Here is a 17624-nt window from a genome sequence, read left to right as displayed (position 1 = left end):
GCACCCCTAGTGTAAAGCTATCTGACACTATGGGGAATTTGTATATGACAAGATTATTCAACATTCCCATTATTACACTTCAATAACAGATAAAGGTCTATAGGTCTTTGTTCTTGCTGGAGTTTACATTTGTTACAGTTTTCATTTTTTTTTACGATGTTAGAGGTTTAACTTCCGCCTGCCTGAATACACTCCATATCACATTTACAGTCTGGGGGTGTAGCCTCCATTCTCTGAGGACTTTCCCTGCCTCAACAGCATGTCCTCCATGCAGTACAGATCGAATTGACAGGTGATGCTGATCTGCCAACATCAACATTCTTGTTGAGAGTATGAAAAGTGTGAGAGAATTTTCATCCCTAGTGGAACTGTGTATGCATACATATGGCATATTAGTGCAGGCACACTAACTTTTTGACTGCCTCTCCTGGTGACAGCGAGGTGATGACGGAGCTGCCGGGTTGTGTGACATAGAAGAGCTGCTGTTCGTTACGGACTGGAGCAATTTTACACTCATGCTCATGACCCCAAACCACCAAATCTAGGAAATCATCCAAAAACTGTTCAGGGATGTAGTTTGTCGCCCCATGCTTACTCCTACAAAAAACAGACATAATTAATGCAAATAAATTTTATCTGAAAAGAAACTATATATTATTTTTAAGTGTACTTTTTACCTGAATACATACATATAGTACCACTTTACCACAATATAGCAAATCTTGTCACTTAGCTCTAAATCACTAAATGTGAACATGTACAACTGCTTTAAAACAATGTGTATTGTGTACAAATAATTAGTGACCTGAAAATGACAAGCATCTACAAAGGGGAAAATATTTATTTAATACCCACAACGAAATTAAGGGTCTGTACGGTTTATGGTAGGTTTATTTTAATGTATAGAGACAGAATACAACCTCTCTAAAAAAAAAAAAAGAAAATTATGTAAAAGTTAAAAACTGCTTTGCATTTCAGTGAGTGAAATAAGTATTTCTTCCCGAAGCAAAAAATTACTTTGTGCAGAAACCCTTGTTGGCAAGCACAGAGGTAAGATGTTTTTTGCAATTGATTATCAGGTTTGCACACGTCAGGAGTGATTTTTATACACTCCTCTTTACAGTTCCTCTATAAATCCTTAAGGAATCTTGGCTGTCGTTTGGCAACCAAAAGTTTCAGCTCCCTCTACATATTTTCTATAGGATTGAGGTCTGGAGAGTTTGCTTTTTCTTAAGCCACTCCTTTGTTGCCTTGGCAGTATGTTTCAGGTCATTGTCATGCTGGAAGATCCATCCCATCCATGACCAATCTTCAGTGTTCTGGCTGAGGGCAGGAGGTTCTCATCCAGGATTTTACAGTACATGGCCCCATCCATTCGCCCCTCAATGCAGTGAAGTTGTCCTGTACCCTTCCCAGAAAAACAGTCCAAAAGCATAATGTTTCCACCTCCGTGATTTGACTGTAGGGATGGTGTTCTTGGGGTCATAATCAGATTTTCTCGCCCTCCAAACACGGCGAGTCAAGTTAATGCCAAAGAGTTCAATTCCGGTCTCATCTGACCCCAGCATTTTCTCCCAAACCTTTTCTGAATCATTTTGATATTCTTTGGCAAATTTTAAATGTGGCTTCTTGACCAGGGGGACCTTGCGGGTGGTGCAGGATTTCAGTCCATTACGTTGTAGTGCGTTACCAATGTTTTGCTTGATGAATGTGATCCCAAATGCCTTAAGATCATTAACAAGCTCCTCCTGTGTAGTTTGGGGCTGATCCCTCACCTTTCACATGATCATCCTTAAACCACAAAGCAAGATCTCATAGCTTCCTCTCTATTAGCAGACTTCAGGTTTGCTAGATTTTCGTAACAAAACTAGCCCAATGTTCAAATCAAAAATTAGCCCAATGACCATGTCTATGTTTACTGAAAATTAGGGATGCACGAACATGATTTTTCATGGCCGATTCCGATACCGATTTTTTTTACAAGCAAACTGGCCGATTCCGATACCGATTTCTTTTCTTTTTTTATCTTTAAGAAACAAACATGAAGGAAAGTGTGCATAAACAAGATGTTTATTTTGCATTTAATAGGCCAAACTGGCTTTTGGCTATTGAAAACAATAACTGAAACCATCTGAAATTAACGGCAGTAACTGCTCAGTAAGTAGACTACATTTAATACAAACATAGATGGTACAGACATCAGCATTTAGCTTTTGTTTTTGAATTGGGTTGAAATACATAGAACTGGCCTTAAAAGAAAAGATTAACTGTAATCATGTGAAGGCAATAAGTGCATATTTCTACAATCCAAACAACACAACACACATTCAATAAGATGTTCCTTAATCAGCATTCAGTATTTTAGTTTTTAAATTTGGTTTCAAATTTAAAAAAAGTCTTTACTAGTGAGACTAAATAAAAGTATGCTATAAAAATACATTATTCCAAAATGTTAAAATCAAATAATGTTGGTGCGAATAAAACAAAGATGCAAAGTGTTTCATTCATCCAATTAAAAAAAAAATAGGGTAATGATTCACATCTATCTTTTTTTACTTGAGCTAATGAAAAATAAATAACTATTGTCTCCAGTTAAACAATATATAGATGTGAATCATTACCCTAAAATATTTTTAATTGGATGAATGAAACACTTTTTCAGTGTGCTACAGCAGGTGATTTTTAAATCAAATTAAGTCAATGTAATTTTAAGGTAAAATAAAAATAATATTCAGATACAGAACTGACGTTTACAAACGTGTCTGCAAGTTCTACTTCACAAAAAAAAAAGTCAGTTTTGTCACAGTTTAGTCCGTTTCATTTCTCATCCAACACGCGAGAAGTTGAGCTGAACATCCTTTCACAGGGCGCGAACAGGAACAGTTAGCTCGCGCAGCTGTGAAAAGGGACTCTTATTTTGTGCAGTCGGCTGTTCGCTTCCTGCTATCTGTGCCTAAGACCTAAGATCTGTGTAGCTCTGCGCTTCCAGTGCTGAACCGCTGCCAGTGTCCTGCGCACAGATTTCGCAAAATACTTCCACACAAATGACATGATAGCGAATGATTACAATGTAGTCAGTGCACATGGGTGAACTTCCGGAAAAATCGTCCGGAAAAAGATCAAAAACCGGCTGATTGCCGATCGCGTATTTTAAGCAAAAACAGTCCGGTTCCGATTTATGGCCGGTCAACCGGTGCATCCCTACTGAAAATGCATTTATGTTATGCAAACTGAAAACCACTGCATCATAGTAGGGAATCACAATATTAGATTTTTGTCTATATCCAATATTTTTCCAAACATTTTGGCCGATAGCCAATGTCGATACGGATATATACTTCCCTTTGTTTTGAAACATTTATTACATTTTTACATTTACAGTGGAAGCAATCAAAAAAAAAAAAAAGAGCAAGGATATATAAGTGCTATAACAAGTCTCTGTTAGGTTAACACAGTACACTTAGCATGGGTTTTTAAATAATATAATAAAAAGAAAACGGATAGAATAAAAAAAAGAATAGAGCAAGCTAGTGTTAGAGGTCTTTACACACACACTTGCATAATAAATGAAACGAAAATAGAATACAAAAGATTGGAAAGGTGGTTTGATTTTTTTTTTAAGAATAGAATTAGAATGGTGAGTGTTAAAGTTTGAGGGTCAAATAAAGATGGAAGGCATGTGTTTTCAGCCGATTCTTGAAGATGGCTAATTACTCAGCTGCTCGGATTGAGTTGGGGAGATTATTCCACCAGGCGGGAACATATAATTTAAAGCTCCATAAAAAAGTGACTTTGTTTTTTTTTGGGATGTCACAATCAAGCGACGTTCACTTACAGAACGCAAGCTTCTAGAGGGCAAATAAGTCTGAAGTAACAAATTTAGGTAAATGGGTGCAGAGCCAGTGATGGTCCAGGTGATGGTCCATCATCCAGCAAGAAATGTCTGTTAGACAAGCTGAGATGCGAATAGCTACCGTCGGATCATCAGGATGGAATGAGAGGTAGAGTTGAGTTTCATCAGCATAGCAGTGATATGAAAAGCCATGTTTCTGAATGACAGAACCTAATGATGCCATGTAGACAGAGAAGAGAAGTGGTCCAAGAACTGAGCCCTGAGGCACCCCAGTAGTTAGATGTTGTGACTTGGACACCTCACCTCTCCAAGATACTTTGAAGGAACTATCTGATAGTTAAGACTCAAAACATTGAAGTGTGGTTCCTGAGATGCCTTTTGCCAGTAGGGTTGATAGGAGGATCTGCTGGTTAACCGTGTCAAAAGCAGCGGACAGATCAGGATAAGTACTGAATATTTTAATTCCGCTCTTGCCAGTCTTAGAGCTTCAACAACTGAGAGCAAGGCAGTATCAGTTGAATGTCCACTTCTGAAGCCAGACTGGTTGCTGTCAAGGAGGTTGTTGTGTGTGAGAAATGTAGAGACTTGGTTGAACACCGCTCGTTCAAGTGTTTTTGCAATGTAAGGAAAAAAGGAAACTGGTCTGTAGTTCTCTAAAAGAGATGGGTTTGGGGGAGTTTCTTAAGTAGTGGAGTTATATGAGCCAGTCTAAATGATGAGGGAAAAACACCAATGTGGAGGGATGTGTTGATGATGTGAGTGAGTCTAGGTACAACTGCAGGAGAAATGGCTTGAAGGAGATGAGATGGAATAGGATCAAGTGGGCAAGTAGTAGGGTGATTAGAACGGATGAATTTAGAGACTTCTGCCTCAGAGAGTGAAGAAAAGAACATCAGATAACCAAGGTGCAGAAGGGGTGTTACGGGCTGGCCTGGAAGATAAGGGGTTTCAGTGTCTAAACAAGATGTAAAAGTGCATTATCCTTGCCTTTTAATCCATTTTTGAGTGAAACGATGATAACTGCACGTGCATCCTTGCAGATAACAGTAGAAGAACAATGATTTCAAGTACTACCCCAATTTTAAAGCTTCCAGTCTTTTATTCTAACTCGATCAGCATGACAGAGTGATCTCTAACATTGTCCTCCTGAACACTCTCACCTGTGTTAATGAGAGAATCACTGACATGTCAGCTTGTTCTTTTGTGGCAGGGCTGAAATGCAGTGGAAATGTTTTTGGGAGCAAGTTAATTAATTTTCATGGCAAAGAAGAATTTATCTGATCACTCGTCATAACATTCTGGAGTATATGCAAATTGTCATTTGTGAAAATTAATATTTGTGTAATTCTCAAAACTCTTTGACACAGATGCCATGTGTTTTATTATTATTATTTTTTTATATTCTGTACCAACCATAAAAATTACAGACCCTTCATTTCTTTGTAAGAAAAACTTACAAAATCAGCAGGGGATCACATAAATATTTTCCCCAATGTATGAACGGTGTTTGTCTTTGTTTGCATTCTCACAATAGCCTGTTGTTTCCATGCATAAAGTTTAATTAAGCTTAGTATAAGATATAGATTACTTAGCAACTGTCCAATAAAAAAAAGGGAAAAAAAGGGCTTATATCTGAAAAATAATTTGATTACGCAAATTAAACAGGACCAACAGTTTCATCAAGGAATAATAAGGAAAGAAATTAAGAAATAAAAAGTAAATAAAATTTAGGGCGAGGGCCCTAATAATGGCGCTACACAGTAGTCCACACAGTTTAACATCAATAATTTTGAAAAATGTAATTCTTAAAGCATTCCTGAACCTGTTTTGATGGATGACAAATAAGTTGAACCAGCCATCTTCATCCTCCTTGGGACGAAGCATGGTCACCTGGTTATTGGTGAACATCCGGTAGAGTCTCTCATCTGGAATGGAACCTAAAAGCACATAACACTTGATTCTTTATAATGTACTGCAAAATTCTTAAACCCTACTTAAAGGTCAAAACAATGTGTCAATGAGTCAACAAACACAGATACGCGTTTTGTGGCATCGTCTCCTGATAACCCAGAAAATAACTTAAAATACACTTTCAGTTTTGATCATACAGATTAGAGTAATGACATCAATCAAATCTGTAAAGGGTCTACTTTTATTTGTCTACACACATAATAACAACAAAACTTTGTCCATTTCTAAAATAAAGAAAACAAACAGGGTGCGCTGTCTGCTGCCTTGGTCTGCGTGATCTTCATTTAGAAACACGTAATTAAGCATATTTTTGTGAGCTAGGCTACATGGATTAATATGCAAAATGTCAATATTCTCCCATATTAGGCCTATATTTTAATTTATATAAAAAATTTCCTTCTGTAAAACAAGATGCATTTTTGTCACACACCACTTTGTTATTCGTTACCTGTCCTTTATGTTGACCGATAACTTTCTGGGGAAAAGATATTTGTCTGTACACTGATTAAGAAATTGTTGCGTGTTTTATAAATTATTTTCTTTATGTTAGAAAAATGTGCAGTTTAATAAAATGTCCTCAGGTTTAAAATCAAGTTCTCTCATTATTATCAGCAAAATACACACAATGTAAAATGAGCTTTATTAATTGCACACAATGAGCTTTATTAACTGAAAATTTCAGTGATTTTAAAGGGATTCTAAATAATAATAAATTGCAGCCACATTTAAATGCAGGAGTGTATAATATTCTTTAAAATATCAGAGTGCAAGATTTGCGCAGCGCGAGTGATGCTAAGTGCACAAGCAGTATTTATTCTTATTTGTCTACATATTTTATCTTCATTATAAATCTTGTTTGGTTTTATTTTGGATAACTGCATGTAAAAAAATTATAATTTGTAATGCATATGCGAAATGTGAATTATTATTCATATTCAAGTGCAAAAATTATTAATGCACATGCATGACATTGGAGGCGCCATCTTGATCACTTGAATTTTTTCCTGATAATAAAATAACTTAAAATTGGGGTCTCTCACATACAGGATAAATATATCTACAGAAAGTTTGAAATGTTTTTTAAATTAATCAATTCAAAACGAAAGCATTCTGTTATCTATGAAGGTTGCATTTCTCTTTAAATGCGCGTACAATATACTGTGGAGATGAGAGACAGCACTGTGAATTTCATTTTGCAGCCGACAAGAAAACATTTGTTTATTAATAAATTATTAAAATGTATCCTCTTTCACAATTATTAGGCTACATCTGCCTGTGCTTTGTGGCAAACTTAATGCATGTCCTTAAACATGGAATATATTAAGGCTCATTATGGATTACAGATGCAAATTGAATATAAACCTCATCTTAGTTGAATAATGACAAATGAATGACTAGAAAAGTAACTAGAAAAATCTTATGTGGAGGCAGACCTATTAAATACCCTCTAGACTCATCTCTGTTAAAGTTTTTAAAGCATTTTATACGTGTTTGCATAAAAACCTGGTTTTTCCCAAGGTTTTTTTCTCCATTCTGTCACCGATGGAGTTTCGTTCCTTGCCACTGTCACCTCTGGCTTGCTTAGTTGGGGTCACTTCATCTACAGCGATATCATTGACTTGATTGCAAATGAATGCACAGACACTATTTAAACTGAACAGAGATGACATAACTGAATTCAATGATGAACTGCCTTTAACTATCATTTTGCATTATTGAAACACTGTTTTCCAAATGAATGTTGTTCAGTTGCTTTGACGCAATGAATTTTGTTTAAAGCGCAATAATAAATAAAGGTGACTTTGACTTTGACAAACATAATGAAACGATCCACCGGAAAAAAGAATGAAATGAATGAAAGATAGGTGAAAGATAGTGTATTTGAATTTTGGCGCTCCTTTTTGGCGCTCTGACACACCTGTCATCGGATGGAGGCGGAATTTATAGCGATCGCCTTTTTCTTTCTTTGTTTTATTTTTCAACAGTTTTTCTATATGTGAGAATGTGTTTTATGTTGAATGTGAATGTATCTGCATGATTACCATCTGTTTGAGTGCAAATCAGCCCACATTTGTGTTATTACCATTTGTATAAGTGTCCATCAGCACTTATTGGCAAACAAAGTTAAATCTTTTTTTTTAATTTTTCTTATTATTCTTACTCAAATTATTCTTATTGTATTTTTCTAGGGCTAAAATAAATCACTTATATGATGTCTAAGTTTCTGACTAGTGTTTTATAATTGAAAAAAAAACTATGCAGTGGTATGTTTACTGACTAATTAGTTTGTAGAAGCCTTCAGTACTATTGGGAAATATATTTTCTTATATTTAGGGGGTGGGGGTCTAGACATAGTCTCAGAAAAATATTAGCAGGAGTCTCATTTTTCATGACATCTTATTCAGATTTGAAATAGAAATTCATGGGACATGTGGCTTTCAACCAATTACTTTTCTAGATTGCTCCAGGACTCATTCCATGTATTTATATAGAAAATAAAAAAATATTTAAGTGTGATAAAAATCTGGTTGATACAAAGTAAAGCCCAAAGTGTCTTCTTTCCAAAGACACCAAAATTATAATTGTAACACACTGAAGTAGGAAACTGTCACAATTATAATTAGGTATAGCGCTTTCAGCATTGAATCCCATAATGGGGGGTGCTGGCTAACAGGTTAAACACAAATATCTTTCTTGGCAAGTCACGATGGCTGCCGTTGTTCATTGGTCGGGCATTAACCAATAAAATGTTTTCATTTGCACCAAAGCCCCGCCCCAGTCTCTCCTCTCTCACATCTCCATATACAAGCGCACAAGTGAGTTTTGCAACAGGAATACCGCAAATAGATTAGCATAAGTCAGAGCGCTAGGATTTGAACTTGTACTGCCAGATCTGAGAGGTTTTAAGTGCTGACTTGTGAATGCATTCTACACATTTGTAGTTTTTGGGAGACAACATATTTTGCAGAGTTACTGTGATTTACAATGCACAAACCAGAAGCAACAATATCTGCAGAAGGGTTGACAATAACAAAAAATAAAACAGGCCTATCAATTTTATAAAAAAAAAAAAAAGTTTTTGTGTTTCAGAGGAAAAATAAATGTTAACAACCTTAATTTATAAAGCACATTTAACACAATAAAATTCATACCTGCAAACTCAGAAGGACTGAAAAAGGTGACAGAATATTGATTATTACCTCATTTGTCATAATGTGGACTATATTCCATAGGGTTGCACAAATCCCTCTGCTTAGACAGTGACATCACTATTTTGGATTTACCTTTAGTACAAAGTGTGTGTGTGTGTGTGTGTGTAAAGCTACGTTGACTTATGTTATTCATACAATCAAACATCAAAGACAAAGCCGGCTGCAATGAATTTCTGTGCAAAACAGCTTTTACTACAAACACTATCACGCAAGAACATTTTGATAGAAAACAAAAAATATTTAAAGTAGATAAAATTATAATTAATAAAATGGAAATGTCTACATACTACAAACTATTACTACTGTAAACTTTGCAAATAGGACATCAGCCCCTTCAAGTCAATGAACAATAACAAAGTGGGCTGCAATGAATGTCTGTGCAAAACAGCTTTTAGTGTAAAATTTCTATACAAGAACAGTATCACAAAAGAACATTTTTAATGTTTTTAAAAGAACAAGTTTTAAATGAACACAAAATGCAATATAAATAAATACAAAGCAGTTCCTTACTTTATGGTTTTTTCTGCCTCTCTTTCCCCCCCCCCCCCAATGACAGAGGCACGCAGGGGTTTTTTGATGCTTGAACAACTAATAACTATTATCATCAAGCTATAAAACTCTTCGAATCTACACGATTCACGTGGATGACATTTTCCAATTCAAAACGGCGATTTTCGCCGAAAAGCGACTAGTTTGCAGGTATGAAAATTGATCCAAAGTGCTGTAGATCGTTCATAGCAGGACTACACTATAAAAAAAAAACAATTACAAATCTCCAAAAGCTAAAGAATAAAAATGTGTTTTCAGAGAAGAAAAAAAAACAAATCAAGTGATCGAGGGCAATTCCCTGTTATACATGAACATTAATAATTTGCTGCTCAAAAACTTGAATATGAATAGTAACGGAGCACATTTCTTTTAGGTTATAGTATGGGATCTGCTTTAAAAATAAATCTACAAGTCTACAACCATGACAGAGGCAGTCATAACCTGCAAATTGAGGGCTATTTGACGTTTGACATTGAAGTGATCTAACGGCCGATGTCTCAGTTTAATTAAATGGATGCATGACTCTCATAAAATTGTTTAATATTTTTTTCATTAAATAATAAAGATACAAAGCAGGTTAAGTTAAATATTACTGTACAAATAATTCTAAAACGCTATAGACCAATTTTAAGTTTGTAAACTTTCAGGATGTGCGAGCATCATGGTTGCAGAAAATCTGGGAGCGAATAGCTTTTACGGATAGAGAATTACATGGATACAGTATAAAATTGTTAGGTTTAAAAAGATTGCTGATTAGATTGATTAGATGTAATTTTCTAAATGTTCATTGCATATTACAAGAGCTTGTCACTCAGCGATAAGCACTGTTATTCAATGAAATTGGCGTTAGGTAGTGGGATAGTCTTACAGTACGTTTTTTTGTGTGCGGAGACTCTCTAGTGGTAGAAAATAATGGTTTTCAGCTGGAATAAAAGAATAATAAAAAAAGTTAATTTGATTTTATATTTCAAGATTCTGACTTTATTCTCGCAGTTCCGGTATTATATCTCAAAATTCTAATAAGGAAAAACAACTTGTCATTCTCTTTTCCCCTCAGCTCTTTTTTTTTTTCTCAGAATTGACAAACTCAACTCAAACAATTTTTGAGTAATAAAGTTTGCATATAAACTTGCATTTGTGAGGAAAAAAAGTCAAAATTGCGAGATAAAATAAATAAATGTTATGTAAAAATGTTAATAGTAAGATTTCTTCTCGTTCCCCGAGATTTCTCATTCTCATATTCTGAGTTCCCGTTCCGATTCCTTTCCTTCCTGTTCCCTTCCTTGTTTTGTTATTTTGTTTGTTTGGACTGAATTCTGGTTTTGACCAATGGCATGTTTGACAAAGATTTTGGATCACCTCTATTTAATATACCTGCGATTGAATCTCTCGTCTGTGTTTCACTGGTTGTCGAATCGTTACACTAATACAATACATTATTGAACAGGAAATGTGAATATTATGTAGACCAAATTATATAGACCTACTGTTTAACGCGCAGCAGCAGGTGACGTAACTATGACGTCTACTCTGAATTGGTCTATAGACTGCGAATAACATTGCAGTTTCACATTTTGTATATTTACAAAGGTAATTATTTTTTTACATTAAATTATACAAAATAAAACCAAAAAAATTTTTTTTAATGAAGATAAAATATGTAGACAAATAAGAAAAAATGTTGAGCGTCATGCAAATCTTGCACTCTGATATTAGTATACTGTATTTAAATGCAGCTACTATTTCTTTTCTTTTTTTTAGTTTTAAGGGGAAGTGGTGGCCTAGTGGTTAGAGAGTTTGACTCCTAACCCTAGGGTTGTGAGTTCAAGTCTTGGGCCGGCAATACCATGACTTAAGTGCCCTTGAGCAAGGCACCGTATCCCAAATGGCTTCCCACTGCTCTAGCTGTGTGTGTTCACGGTGTGTGTGTTCACTGCTGTGTGTATGCACTTTAGATGGGTTAAATGCAGAGCACGAATTCTGAGTATGGGTCACCATACTTGGCAGAATGTCTCACAACCTATTTAAAATCACTGAAGTTGTCAACTAATAAAGCTCTTTTTTTTTTTTTTTTACATCTTCTGCACTTTGTTGATTATAATGAGAGGACTTGAGTTTAAATGTGATAATGTTGTATTGTATAATAGTACACAAACTCAAAAGAAATTTTCATAATAGATTTTAAAATTGTAATTATTCCTGTGATACAAAGCTGAATATTAAGCATCATTATTCAGGGTTTCTGCAGGGTTTAATTATTTTGGGGAGGTCGTGGCCTAATGGTTAGAGGGTTGGACTCCCAATCGAAGGGTTGTGAGTTCTAGTCTCGGGCCGGACGGAATTGTGGGTGGGGGGAGTGCATGAACAGCTTTCTCTCCACCTTCAATACCACGACTTAGGTGCCCTTGAGCAAGGAATCGAACCCCCAACTGCTCCCCGGGCGCCGCAGCATAAATGGCTGCCCACTGCTCCGGGTGTGTGCTCACAGTGTGTGTGTTTGTGTTCACTGCTCTGTGTGTGTGCATTTCGGATGGGTTAAATGCAGAGCACAAATTCTGAGTATGGGTCACCATACTTGGCTGAATGTCACTTTCACTTAAATTTAAGACTTTTTAAGACCTTTTTATGACTATAAGGATTGGAATTTATGACCTACACGAATTACAATAACTTCAGTCATTAAAATTCCTCACAAAAGTATTTTTTTTATTATTATTGACTTTGAAAGTAACAAGTTTTATTATTTAAAGAGTTATGTATTATTTCTTAAGATTAAGAAACTTAAGTCTTCGCCTCCTTTTTCTTGAGTATCAAGAACACGGGAACACTTAACAATCGCTAAAGGTCCCCTTCTTCGTGATTCCATGTTTTAAACTTTAGTTAGTGTGTAATGTTGTTGTTGGAGTATAAATATCTGTAAAATTCTAAAGCTCAAAGTTCAATGCCAAGCGAGATATTTGATTTTTGCCTACAAAAAACGACCCGTTTGGACTACAGCCCTCTAGTTCCTGCAGTAATAACGTCACTAAAACAGTTTTTTTGACTAACCACTGCCCGCATGAATTCACAAACAGGGGGCATGGCCTTGTTGCACTCCGACGGAGAAGAAGGAAGAGCTGTTTGTGTTTGTCGCCATGTTGTTGAATCGCTGTTTTTTTCATCTCTCAGTCCAATCATCTTTGTTTGGGCTTCCCAGGAACGCTGTACTTTGAGATTAATGGTTACAATTTATGTTTAACTCGGTTCCCGAAAATTATAATGCACATGTAAAACTATGTGCAGCTCATTTTGCTGAGGACAGCTTGCTGAGGACAACTTTCTCAATCTCAATCAGTTTAATGCTGGATTTGCACAAAGATTATTCTTGAAAGATGGAGCAGTTCCCTCTTTGTCTGGAGAAGGCGTTGTTTATGGACCACAACCGGTAAGTGTATTTTATTATTTAAGTTGGTGCGTTTAACAGTTTCTGTAACTTATTACACAAAGGGAAACGCTGTTTAGCTTTGTTAACTAGATGTTAGGGCTGTTCAAAAAAAAAACGAATGCGGTTTTCATGCGCATCTCGTCAGTAAAAATGTTCCTGTGATTATAAATACATCTCCAGCACGTGCGTTCTAGCCCAATCACGTTACCAGGAGGGCAGCCTGCTCTCAGCTGCTGTCGAATCACAACACAGGAACCACTGGCCCAATCAGAACTCGTTACGTATTTCTGAAGGAGAGGCTTCATAGAACAAGGAAGACATCAGCCCGTTTTTGTGACAGTGAAAACAGCAGTAAACAGATAAGTGAATTGTGTGAAAAAGACTTTTTTTTACACGCGAAACATGAACACGTTATATTGCTCATTGTAAACACAATCAAAGCTTCAAAAAAGCGCTTAAAACAGGACCTTTAAGTAACATTGTAAATTAACAATTATTTTATGGCATTACTTTCCAAAATAACAAGTGTTATTGGTGTTTGGTCAGGCAGGGCCATAGCTGGGGTTTTGCCCTGTTTGAAATTTAATTTGTATGTTCATTTTTATTTATTTTTGCTATTTACAGTAGGTGGCCAGCCTATCTGGGCCTTACCGACGCACGTACCGCCGCCGCACTGTAATTCAGTCGCGTGTTAAAATCATTCGCAAAACTACCGACCAGGTGGCACAAAGGGACGGATTGCAAAATGAATGTAATTGTAAAATTAGATAAAAGGAGCAAGTAAAACAACAATAACATTATGATATAACATTGTAACATTAAAAAAAAAAAATTACAATGTTAATTTTTAAAATATTTTGTATGTGTTTGTCGGCACAAGAGCAAAAAGAAGCAAATTCGGTGTACAAGCATTTTGAGACGCCTTTCTCTGCGTGAGCCCTGAACACCTGAACTCCGTGGTACCGAATTGGGCTCTTTCACATCCTTTTGTTTTTTCAAAACTGCGATTAGTATTTGTTCGTTCATGTGCAGGAGGGACTGTCCGTGATACGCGACTCTCTCTCAGCATCGAACACAGCGTGTGAGTAACCAGCTTTTCCGCGTCTTTTGTTTGAATGCTTGATACCGATTGTTAGCAACGGGATTGAGGCAGCTACTAAACGCACCGTCTTCGAGTCATAGATTGTTAAAGGTAAATTTTCCCATTGTGATAGCCAGGATGATTTCTATTAAGCTAAGCAGTGACTCAGTATGATACAGTATGTTCGGAGTTTGCGCGGGTTTCTGTGAAAGTCCTTCTGACAAGTCTGTATGCTGCCGCATGGACCTTGTAGTTCTGGAACGATGTGATACCAGTGTGATACCACCCAGATTCCTCATACAGAACTACAACAGGCGAAACAAATGAATGCCATTGCCGCTGCAAGCGGAGTTGATTAATGTTGATTAACATGTATAACCGTTCGAGTCATTTTTTCCTGATAACCCCCGAAAAGAACTTAAATTACACTTTCAGTTTTAATCATACAGATAAGAGCAATACATCAATCAAATCTGTAAAGGGTCTACTTTTTTATATACAGACATAATAACAACAAAACTTTGTGCACTTATAAAATAAAGATAACAAACAAGGTGTGCTGTCTGCGGCTTGTCTGCGCTGATCTTCATTTACAAACACGTAATTAAAATGAACTGTAACTCCGTGAATATTCAATGAAGAGACATGAGAGATATATCTATAGAAAGCTTGACATGTCTGCTTTTAAACAAGTGCCGCCAAAAACAAATATTCTGGGGAAAAGTAATCCATATGAAAACAACGCAATGTCAGTTTTTCACGTCTCACTTCATTATCTTCTAATGAGACCATGCCCCCGTGCTAAACACCCTATTAAGATTCAAACTGAAGCATGCAGCTTGAATATGCCTACACAGAAGAAAAAGCAGCGAGACTGTTCAAGTATTTTAATGTTTGCTTCGATGTGATGTGGTTGAGGATTTGAGAAATGGATTTTCTCAGAAAAAAAAGAATGAAGCACTTTATTCAGCAAAGATCATAAACATGAGTAAGTCTCTTAATATTATGAAGTTTCAATAACAATATACAATACTATACCATTCAAAAGCTTGATGTAAATAATATAAATTTAACAAAGATAACTGTAACAAATGTAACAGACAATGCTGTTCTTTCAATTCATCCCCCCTAAAAAACCTGAAAAATATTCTCGGCTCTTTTCAAAATTAATAATAATAATAATAATAATAATAACAACAACAACAACAATAAATGTTTTTTGTAGAAAATCTGACTGTTAAAAGGATTTCTGAAGGATTGTGTGACTGGAGTAATGATGCAAAAAAATTAGTCTGAAAGTCAGCTTTGATTGTTCCTAATAGACTGTTTAACTGCTCCCCCAAGTGGATATTAAATTATGTTGGGGGATAATTAAATATATTCAAAATAAACTACAAACATAAAATTATATAGATTTATTTTGTTCTCACATTCTTTCTTGTAATTCTTACCTCTCAGTGACACAAGCTGACTTAAAGGCTCATTATGCAGCTCATTATCCAGGCCTTTGTCTTCTCAGGTGTAAATCACAATGATATTCATGATAGTTGATGCCTATTCGTATATGACTTTTACCAACTAAGTGTCTTAGAAAATTTTAATAAATATATTTTTTTCTGTAAATGAGTAAACAAGATGATTTTCACAATTTAGAAAGAAAAATTCTAGGCTACAAGCTCCAGATCTCAAAAGTCCCGGGAACCATTGTTCTTTATGTGTTTTAGAGCCTTATTCAAGTGATTCGTTTTTCACTAACCAGGCATAATATTTTTTTTCTCAAAAATAAAATCATGTAGATAAATGCATTTCACATATTAATATAGCCCAGTTTGTGCTGATTACAGTGAGATTAGACTTTACCCATTTTGAAATTTATAAGACACTGAAAAAAGCACAAACGTCAGGGCATAACAAAACTTCTCCAGGCCCCAAACATACCCTTAGAGGGTTCTCCAGAGGGTTAACTCCAGAGGGTTAACGCTTTAACACAGCAAATATGCAAACTGATCAACATTGATGGTAAAAACATTTATGTTACTAAAGATTATTCTTCAAATAGATGCTGTTCTTTTGAAATTTCTATTTATCACAGAATACTAAAAATGTTTAAACAAAATATTAAAATGTCAAATATTTAAAATCCATATAAATAGTTTTCTCTAATTCACTTTGTCCAGTTTGTTTTGCTGACAATAGTTACCAACTGGCCTTATGTTCCTCTTCTTACACTCAGACCTTTAACAGCCAAATAAGGGCCGGAACAACTAACAATAATTAAAAAATCACGTTTCCAAACTTTTGACAAGTATTACTGTATAACTTATGTAATAATGATTAATGTTATAAACTCACCAATTCCATAAAGTGCAATCCTGGTATTTCCTTTCTGCAGAAGAACTGGACTGATCTCAAGTTTCTCCACTGAGCGACTGCGGCCAAAATGATTGATCAGACCAGCACAGCTCAACAGGTCTATAGCACATAGGCCATCAGCCTGGAACACACATACAGTAATGTATAAAGTAATGACGTACCTCAATAAGATAACAACATAAATAACATTGCTTTCAGGAAATATTTATATTCCAGAATGTTTAAGGGAATACGTGTGCTACCTACACACCATTATTCACAGCTTTCACCTGCATTATTTTTTTATTTTTGTGGGTAGCTGCCACTTACTGCATTCAGAAAGAGATTAGACGAAACAAGAACGCATACAATTTCACATCATGCCACGTGTGGGATTACAAATGTATAAAATGTTAAATCTAGTTTCCAATATACTAGTATATAAACTAAAAATGTTATGCATATTGTGTTTTACATTTTGTGGTAATAAGGCTGACATATCCAAGAAGATCAAATCAGGAAAATCAGGTGTTTGAGATAATGTCATTTTGTCTCTATACTCTTACTTGCTCTTTGGCTTTTTAAGACTGATTGGATTAGCACATATGCATTTGAATAACACTGTTATGCTGATGAGATCAAGGCTGGGAAAATGCCAGTGTCTGGCTTTTCGTGTAATGCATTTGCATGCTTTGTTTAAATTGTCTTCACCTCTATGTATCCCCCGCTTCTCTGTGTTGACCTGATAATCACTCTCGTGTTAATCACAATCTACTAAATATACACAACTTCATTTTAATGAAAAAAATAATAATAATCATAAATGATTACAAAAATATTATTATAAACTAAGTTGGTAGATAATTAAACAGCAAAATATACTCTAGTTTCTAGAAAATAATTTTATCAAATCTATTGATATATTTTATTTACTGTACGCTCTTGAAGAGAACCACTTCAGAACACTTAAAATATGATCTTGAAAACGTTTTGGTGCTTTATAATGTTTTTGTGTCTTTCGTGGAGCTCAACAATAACACAATAATATACACAGGATTGGATTTGGATTGTTCTCGTCTGTCCGATACCCGATCCACAGAAAATGCCTGGATCGGAGACTATACTTATCCCAAGGATCAGATTGATGCATCCCTACCTGAATCCAGATTGAAACTTCAAGCT

General features: G+C 35.5%; 1 protein-coding gene across 5 annotated transcripts in view; it reads right to left on the bottom strand.

Moving 5' to 3' along the window:
* mre11a (MRE11 homolog A, double strand break repair nuclease) overlaps positions 1-17624 on the bottom strand; it is a 320741-nt gene that overhangs the window by 205987 nt on the left and 97130 nt on the right. For all 5 annotated transcript variants that reach the window (XM_052576125.1, XM_052576126.1, XM_052576122.1 and 2 more), the window contains exons 6-8: positions 16443-16584; positions 5676-5790; positions 412-597 (exon numbers count right to left, since the gene is read on the bottom strand). In XM_052576125.1, the coding sequence (XP_052432085.1) occupies positions 412-597; positions 5676-5790; positions 16443-16584 (443 nt within the window). The remainder of the gene's footprint in view (positions 1-411; positions 598-5675; positions 5791-16442; positions 16585-17624) is intronic.

The sequence above is a fragment of the Carassius gibelio genome, chromosome B15 (genome assembly GCF_023724105.1).
Source record: "Carassius gibelio isolate Cgi1373 ecotype wild population from Czech Republic chromosome B15, carGib1.2-hapl.c, whole genome shotgun sequence".
NCBI lineage: Eukaryota > Metazoa > Chordata > Actinopteri > Cypriniformes > Cyprinidae > Carassius > Carassius gibelio.
This window is presented reverse-complemented; position numbering and strand designations above follow the sequence as displayed.